Source organism: Neomonachus schauinslandi, chromosome 15, assembly GCF_002201575.2.
Source record: "Neomonachus schauinslandi chromosome 15, ASM220157v2, whole genome shotgun sequence".
NCBI classification, from domain to species: domain Eukaryota; kingdom Metazoa; phylum Chordata; class Mammalia; order Carnivora; family Phocidae; genus Neomonachus; species Neomonachus schauinslandi.
Window position 1 is genome coordinate 13,731,840 of NC_058417.1, and position 8,917 is coordinate 13,740,756.

The 8,917-nt window shown below is 53.5% G+C and overlaps 1 protein-coding gene across 1 annotated transcript in view; it reads right to left on the bottom strand.

The window, feature by feature from the left end:
- Positions 1-8,350, bottom strand: part of RAP1GAP2 (RAP1 GTPase activating protein 2) — a 107,045-nt gene extending 98,695 nt beyond the window's left edge. The window contains exon 1 of the mRNA XM_021704431.2: positions 8,270-8,350. Coding sequence (XP_021560106.2) covers positions 8,270-8,275 — 6 coding nt within the window. The 5' untranslated portion in view covers positions 8,276-8,350. The remainder of the gene's footprint in view (positions 1-8,269) is intronic.
- Between the last annotated feature and the right edge of the window lie 567 nt (positions 8,351-8,917).

The following is an 8,917-nucleotide window of genomic DNA, read 5'->3' on the forward strand; positions in this document are numbered from 1 at the left end:
ACACGGAAGGAATCCTTGTGGTATGGAGTGAGCACGGACTTCTTAGGACAGAGAAAGCAGCAGACAATAAAATGAAAAGTAAGACGTCATCAAAACCAAAGCTTCTGCTCATCAAAGACACTGTTAAGAAAAGGATGAATTTGTATCCAGACTATGTAAAGAATGCCTACAAGACGACAGCCGATTGTAAAGGGGCAGGAGGGGCAAAAGGAACTATAAAAGGGTCAACAAGCATGTGAAAAACTGTTCAACATCATTAGTCATCAGAAAAATGCCAATGAAAACCACCAGGAAATGCCCCTACAGGCCCACTCAAGAGGCTAAATCGACACAGACTGACAAGGGCAAGCTTGTGGAGCCGTCACCCTTCTCCCAGCGTTGCCAGCAGCCAGGGAAATGGTACAGCCATGTGGCGATCGGCAGTTCCCTATGAAGTTAAAATTCACCTACCCGTCGACCCAGAAGTTTCACTCTAGGTATTTACCTCAGAGAAATAAAAACACATCTCCAAAAAAACAAAAACAATGACACAAAACAAATCGGATTGTTCACAGCATCTGGCTAGTCGTTACAGCCAAACTGGAAATAACCCAAATGTCCCTCGACAGGAGAATGAACGAATTGTGGTGCATTCACACAATGGCAATGGAAAGGAACACACTACTAACCCACTCAGCAGCATGGGCAAGTCCCACAGACGTTATGCCGAGCTGGACACGAAGGAGTACGTACTACATGATTCCTTTCAAATTAAATTCCAAAACAGGCAAAACAAATTAAGAGTGGGAAAAAAAAAATCAGAGCACTAGCAGCTTCTGTGGCAGGGGGCAGTGGGGGTGGGGGAAGTTGACTAGAAAAGGACACATGGAACATTCTGGGGAGACAGAAATGTCCTACACCTGAATCAGAGTAGGGTCGCAGAAATGTATCCATTCATGAAAGTGTACAGTTAAGATTTATGCATTTGGGGCGCCTGGGTGGCTCAGTCGTTAAGCGTCTGCCTTCGGCTCAGGTCATGATCCCAGGGTCCTGGGATCGAGTCCCACATCGGGCTTCCTGCTCGGCGGGAGGCCTGCTTCTCCCTCCCCCACTCTCCCTGCTTGTGTTCCCTCTCTCGCTGTGTCTCTCTCTGTCAGATAAATAAATAAAATCTTAAAAAAAAAAAAAAAAAGATTTATGCATTTGAATGTAACTAACTTTTCTGAAAAGCAGTTACATCTGAGGTGATTTGCAAGAAGTGTAAGCTAGTTGGCCTGAAAGCATGAACAAAATCAGGGAAGACACACGCATGTGCAGATATGCACACACGAGGGGCAGCTTCAGGCAGGGGGTGCACATGTAGATATGGCCATGTTCTTAAAGCCTCCCAGGTGCACCCCCACAGATCCAGATCCAGGCAAGCCCTCCCTCATGTCTGCCCTGTCCTGGAGCTCCTGGGAGGTAGCTGCCGAGGGGACGACATCTGGACGGGTGACATAAACAGGGGTCTGCGTGAAGAGCACGGACGACTCTCCCAGGGCCCAGTGTCACCAAGAGAACCTGTGCGGTGGTGGTAATGAGGGAACAAATATTTGTCCTGACTCTCATGTCGCCCTCCAGGGGTTTCTTGAAGAGAGGGAAACCAAACCTTCCTGCTATGTCCTTGAGCCCTTCCTGCCCCAAGAAGGTCCCCAACATCCTTCTCACAAATACCTTCTCACCTTGTCCAAACAGATGCGTAGATTTCAGGGGGGCCAACACACCCTCCACTCAACCCTAACGGAAGGGGGCAGCCTCCCTTCCCAGCACGGACAGAAGAGAGGAGGCTGGAACCAGGAACAAACCGGAGAGCTGGCATCAGGCCTGAGGCTGAGCTTTAAGCTGGAAAGGAAAGTCCAGCCCCTCCCTAAGGGGGATAGAGGCTGATGGGCAACTGGTGAGCCTGGGGGGTGAGAGGAGGACACCTGCACAGCTCGGCCCAAAGGGAATGAAGAGGGTGCAGAGGGGGGCGCCTGGGTGGCTCAGTCGTTAAGCATCTGCCTTCGGCTCGGCTCAGGTCATGATCCCAGGGTCCTGGGATCGAGCCCCACATCGGGCTCCCTGCTCCGCGGGAAGCCTGCTTCTCCCTCTCCCACTCCCCCTGCTTGTGTTCCCTCTCTCGCTGTGTCTCTCTCTGTCAGTAAATAAATAAAAATCTTCTTTAAAAAAAAAAAAAAAAAAAAGAGGGTGCAGAGGACAAGCTCCTCAGACTCCATTTTCTTCCCTAGCATCTGGAGATTTATACACTTGCCTGACCTACCCCTGAGGGTTTGGAGGGCATCAGTGAGTCATGGAGAGCTGAGTACCAAAGGAACAATGTAGGAACAAGACTTCCTGCCCATCCCCACAGCGGGAACCCCAGGCCCCCATTACCTTCTCCTGGAAAAGAGATCTGAGAGGGACTGCCCTCAGACTCACACAAAGGGGGATGGAGAAGGTCTGAGCGGAGCTGCCCTCAGACTCACACAAAAGGGGATGGAGTAGACTGAGCAAGGGGCGCCTCCCAGCTGACCAGACCACCGCAGGCCTGGTGGGGATCCAGAGACGAATATGACAGTTCAGGTCAAGGTCAGAACAAGCCCAAGCATTGTCACCTTCAACGAAATGCCCTGCACACTCACTGTGAGCTGGGAGAGAATCAGGAGGGTCAACCCCAACCCCTTCACTTCACAAGGCCCAGAAAGGTGGTTGTCTCAGGTCATTCCCAGGGGGTTAGCCCACCCCCGTGCTTGCCATCAGGGCCCTTCTGCCCGCCCCACACCGCCTCCCCAAGAAGTCATCCTCACTCCACCGAAAAGCCCACATGACACATTTGAGCTCGTCACATGCTGAGCCATATGGTTTCTTCTGCTCAGTTAAGGCCCCCTGTAGACAGCAGGCTCTTTTTAAGGGGTGAGGACTGTGGCCTCGGTTTGACCCCACAGAGCCCAGCGCAATGCTGGGCACACACAGTCGGCCCTCTCTAAATGCCCTATTGATCCATCTGGGCATGAAAACCAGATCATAAAAAATGTGGACCTGGAAACAATCCACAGCATTCCCAGGGAGACAGCCCCAAACCCCTCTCCCAGCCCACCCTGCATCATCCACAGTGTGAGTTCTGGCTGGAACTGGGCTCTCATTCAGCCCATCTGCTTAGCATCTCTTTGGTTGCTTTTTCTCAGTTTCATGTTAGGGAAAAAAAAAAAAAATTCCCCTGAACAACACAAACAGCAAAGGGGCGGGGGAGGGGAAGGAAAGACCAGTTGCCTCAGGTGCTCAGTGGGGGGCAGGAGCCTGGGTTGAGGAGGCTCTTGGGGGGCTGCAGGCTGCCTCTGCTCCAGCAGTCCCTTCCTGGCGGGAGAAGCAACCAGAGGAGGGGCTGTCCTGGCTGTGAGGGAATGGGATGAGAAGAGCACTTTACCAAAACTGGTTGGGTGTGAGAACTGAACTTGCTATACTGACCACAGGGGGAACACCACTATCTTCAGGAGGATCTTAGGTGAGTCCAATTTCCCATCCAATTTATCTATAAAAGAAATTAATCATCCTTCCCTGACATTCTGTGACTCCCAAGCTAATCCACCCAAGGTGGAGGCCTGCGAGCCCTGCCCCAAGCCTGCACTGCGGAGGGAACCAGGTGAGCCCTGCCCCCACTGCCCAGATGCTGGGGGTCGGGAGGGGACAGTGCTGCAGAACCACCAAAGCCAGAGACCCTGGAGAGAGGCCAGCTTTCACCCTGGATATCTCAGACATCACTGTGCAATAATAACCTGGGGAGCTCGAGAGATCAGCAAAGCAGAGGCCTGATCCCACCCTGGAGCCCGACATCACGAGTGGGAGCCCAGGGCCACGCAGGTAGAGACCCCACCTACGACTGATGAGGAAAGAGGGAGTTTCCGTCCGAATCTTAAAGAATACATGGCTAGGGGCTTTAGAAAAGTATTACCTGGAGATAGAGGGTCTGCCAGGACATGGGATGCAAGCAAAACCAGAGAAGTAGAAGATCAAGCACAGGCTTCTCCGACCTGCATGTCCCAGACAGTCCACACACCATAAACATCCACCAGGACCCACCCAAGCCACAGACTAGGAGAGTCACTGCCCACAAGGAGCTCGGTGCTGGGCAGTGAGAGGTGACCAGCAACAGGACCTGGTAAATGCAGTCAGAAAAGGGATGCTCCCTCTGTGATGAGCAGGCTGGCAGGAGGATTGTGGTTTTAACCATATGAGTCGGTTTGCTTTGCCAAAGGACAAAAAATATGCTAGCCACAGACAGCCTCCTAACCACAGCCACGGCTAAGTCTTTGCCACCGAATAAGCCCAAACAACAGTCATAAAGAGACCCCTAAGTCCAGGTACACCCACACATACACACTGACCCCCAACACCGGCCACAGAAGGGTCCCCATCCCAGCGTGAGCCTTCAGGGTGACCCCTCATATCTTCCTCTGAGTCCTCAGCTCTGACCTTGGCCTTGGGGCTTTGGACAGGAAAGCCACCCAATAGGTTGCTGCTCTACTCTGAACCTGCCCAGAGCTCCAGTCAGGCCAGCCTTACCCCCGACAGCCCGCTGGGCCCTGTGCCGGCGAGAACAGAGGAGACTCCGGTACCCAGTAGACGGTCATAAATAATGGTTTGAAAGAATCCCTGTGTTAACTAACAATCTCTTACTTATGCTGCAGATTCCTGACCAGCACCCCTCCCTCCTGTATCCATGTACCATGCTGGCTCCCTCCTTTCAACATTTCCACTCACTCCTCAGCCCACCCCCATCTGCTGCCCCCTCCTTCCTCCCCAGAACGGTTACCAGGCCGCGGCGCACTCCCCACCATACTTGGCCCCTCTCCCGCAGCTGACACGGCTGCCCGGGTCTCCCTTCGAGAAACGCTCCTCCTACCCAGTCTCCAGCCTCCCCCACATCAGCCTCTGCCCCCCAGGGAGCCCCTCAGGGCGCCACCCCAGGAATCTCTCCTCTTCTCGCTCCACCCTCTCCTGGAGCACTCACTGCCCCTGGCCCAGCCCTCCACCCCAAGCTTTAATGCCCACCTCTAGAAGAATGGCTCCATTACTACCTCCAGTGCGTACCCTCTTCTGAGTCTGGCCCCCAAATACTCAGCAGCTCACTGACACCCCCATTTGTGTCTCAAGCACGTGCAACACAGAACTTAGAACTTCAGCCCTCATCCTCCCTTGGGGTCCCCCGTCTCAGAGAACAGCCGTACCATTTACCAGTGGTTCCAAACCCAGGGCCACTCTTGCCTCCTACCTCTCCCCAAATCCTCCTATCTCATCAGTCTACCTCCTAGGAAATCAGAGCTCTGATCACTTCCAAACAAGCCCACAGACCCCTCAGAGTCGGGCCACCAGCGTCCCCTCCCCACCCCTGCACCGGACTCCCTCAGTGACCTCCCAACCCCTCCCCCACTTTTCCACTCTGCGCCTCCCACAAACTCTCCACCCAAGAGCCAGGGTGAGTTTTTCCAAAAGTCCCATCATTTGGCTACTGCTCTGACTAAAATCTTCAAAGACAACAATGCCCTTAGGTAGGATAAAGCCCAAAATCTTTAACAAAACTTCTGAGGGTATAGGTGGAAGGGATGGGCAGAGTGGGTGCAGGGGACCGGGAGGCAGGGGCTTCCGGTTCTGGAATGACTAAGGCACGGGGTAAAAGGCACAGCACAGGGAATAGAGTCGGTGATACTGTAATAGGTGTACTGTGACAGATGGCAGCTATACTCGGGGTGAGCACAGCAGAACGTACAGACGTTGTCCTTGTCCAATCACTATGTTGTACACCGGAAACTAATGCAACATTGTGTCAACTATACTTCCACGTTAAAAAAATGTTCTCAGATTAAATTTTTTTAAAAGTAAAGAATAAGGGGCGCCTGGGTGGCTCAGTCGTTACGCGTCTGCCTCCTCTCTCCTGCTCCAGGGGCTCACGGAGCCTGCAGCACTATGTCTGCATACCCATTCCGAGATTCCGCCCTCCTAAGGAGCTCCCAAATGATGCAGGCCCTGCTGGTCCCTCAGCCTCCCTTTGAGTAGCAAGCATCTAGAACACTCTCCTCCACCCTGACTGCACCTTTGCCAACAAGGTCCTACTCAACTGCCAGGGCTCAGCTTCCACATCATTTCCTAAGAAGTCCTGCCTGATGCTCTCCAAGGTTAGGTTCAATTCCCACACACACCCCCTTTATATTGTCCCTGAGCTATGCTGTGATTCTCCTTTGGAATGTTCATCACACCTAACTGTCCATCCTTCATCTTCAAGTTAGTTTTTCAACTTTCACCCCCGGCCCCCCCAGCTAGATGACAAGCTCCAGGACGGCGGGGACCGTGACTCCGTGTTCACTCAGCACCGGGCCTGGCACAGGGCCAGCACTTGTCTTCTCCTAATGACACCTCAATGTTCCTTTGAGGAACCACCCCTCTCCCACTCTCGGTTCTTTGGGCTTAGATAAGCGGGCCTGAGACCAGGTCTGGCCAATCAGAGCCCCCACCTCTCTGGTCACAATGATTGCTTCAGAACTAGGCAGGTGACCTAAGCCAGGCCTTCAAGCTTCCTCCCTGGGACTTTCGTTAGAAGTACTGGGGGAAAGATACTCTTCTTTCCACTGAAGTTACTTAGCAGGTAGGAGCTACTGTCACCATCTTGCCACCACAGAGACAGAGCTTGACAAAGAATGAAACCAACACAGAAGAGAGATGGGAAGAGACAGATCTCATAGATGTAGCCATACCTGGAGTCTACACTTGCCATTACAAAGCAATAAATTCTGTTCTATGCTTCAGCCAAAGTGAGTTATGTTTCCGTCACTTGTAACCAAGAGTCCTGACGAATACAACATTCAAGCAAGTACTGGGTGTTGAATGAAATAACTGAGCATGTGGGTAAGGGAAGCCTGCCAAGAGAACTCAGTGACTCCTCCTAGGAGACTTCCAGGGTTCTCCCTGCAAACTCCCACCACCCATGAGCACAGTGACAAGCATCCCACATCCAATTTTGCAGACCAAGGGGCTGAAACGCAGAATGGTAACATGCTTCTCAGCATTACCCTCTGCAAACACACCACCCAGCACCTGGCTCAGGTGCCTGCACTGGGATTAGGCTGATGGAGGTGCTCTGCCTTTCAATGCCCCTGGATACCCCATCAGGAGGAAAGCAGGGCTGTCCACAGTCAGCCCCGTGCCCCACCAACTCCTGAACTCCTCAGGCTCTGGCTGTCATTCTATGATATTCCCCCTTGATGCCACCACACAGCTCTCTGCATGGTGGGCATTCAATATGGGATGATAACGGAAAGGTGGCTTTTACCTACTTCCTTTGAGGGGGATCATTTTCCAACAGATCAGATGAGGGGAGTGGGGGTACAACAGAGAGCAAGAGGAGAGAGATGTGTAATTATTTCCCTGTGAGTCATCACCTAGCAAAGCCCCAGGACAGAGATGGAGGGTGGCCAAATGTCCCCTCAGATGACTCAGGAAGCTAGTCCTCACCTGGCACACTGTGAGGGGAGGGAGGGAGGGAAGGAGCATCATGCATTGCTGCCTAGGCAGGAATACTGGCTGAGCCAAAGTCCTCCCCGAGAGCCAGCTCGGGCCTGTGACCATCCTGTCAGGGGGCACTGATATCTGAAGGGAGCCGGGCATGGTGGGGGAAGGGTGCAGTTGCCTCAGCTCCTTTCCAGGAATGAGCACGCTGGGCCCAGGGTTCCGGGAGGTGGTCTCCCAGGAAGGACACTTGTGAATGAAGTGCTAATAGGAAAGATTTACTGACCCCCAGAAGCTCCAGAGCAAGTCTCCCACAGGGATTGGGTGACAGGGCCAGCCCAGGGGGGCCAGAGGCAGGTAGAGCAGCATGCAAGTGCCACCCAAGTCCCAGGAGGGTGCCACCCCACAGGACCCACCTTCCCCAGCCCCGGCACCAGGCAGCCCTCCTGGGAAGTAGCCCCTTAAAAACAAAAAAACAAAAAAAAAGACACCAGGCCGCAATCCCTTCTCAGCCTTTTGGCTAAGACCAAGTGAAGACAGCAGGCTACACTCTTGAGTGTCCTCACTCCCTCCTGCCTGGGCCCCTTGTGCTCGACCCCACAGCCCCCCAAGGCCTCATTCAGCCTCTGACACCCCCAAGTGTCAGTCACACCGTCCTCCCGCACTGGTGAGCTCAGGTAGACACTGCCTCCTGGGGTGTCAGGGCGCTCTGTGGTACCCACTGGGCCAAAAGGACAGCCACTGCCCCGCCACTGCCCAACTCTAGGCCTCTTACCTTCATAGTGGGAGGTGCGGTGAGAGGGGGAGACAGCGGCCGGTCTGGGAAGGTCACGTCCGGGCTGTTGGCCAGCTCCTGCTTCCTGTGAAGAGGCCACAGAATATGGGAGAGGTCAGAGGTCAGTGAGGGCCTGCCGAGCCGTCGCCTCTCCCTGCCTACAGGAGTGGGCACGGGGACCTGCTCTAACACACACCGCGCGAGACCAGGCTGCACCGCACTCTCTGCTGAGGTGTTCTAAACTTTGTTTTGTTTCGTTTTAAAACCTAGCACAGTCCAGGGGCACCTGGGGGGCTCAGTTGTTAAGCATCTGCCTTTGGCTCAGGTCATGATCTCAGGGTCCTGGAATCGAGCCCCGCATCAGGCTCCCTGCTCGGCGGGAAGCCTGCTTCTCCCTCTCCCACTCCCCCTGCTTGTGTTCCCTCTCTCGCGCTCTCTCTCTCGCTCTGTCAAATAAATAAAATCTTAAAAAAAAAAAAAAAACCTAGCACAGTCCAGTGTAGTTAGAAAATCCTTTTTTTTTTTTAAGATTTTATTTATTCATTTGAGAGAGAGACAGAGAGGGTGAATGAAAGAGAGAGAGAACACGAGCAGGGTGAGGGGGGCAGAGTCAGAAGCAGGCTCCCCGCTGAGCAGGGAGCCCGATGT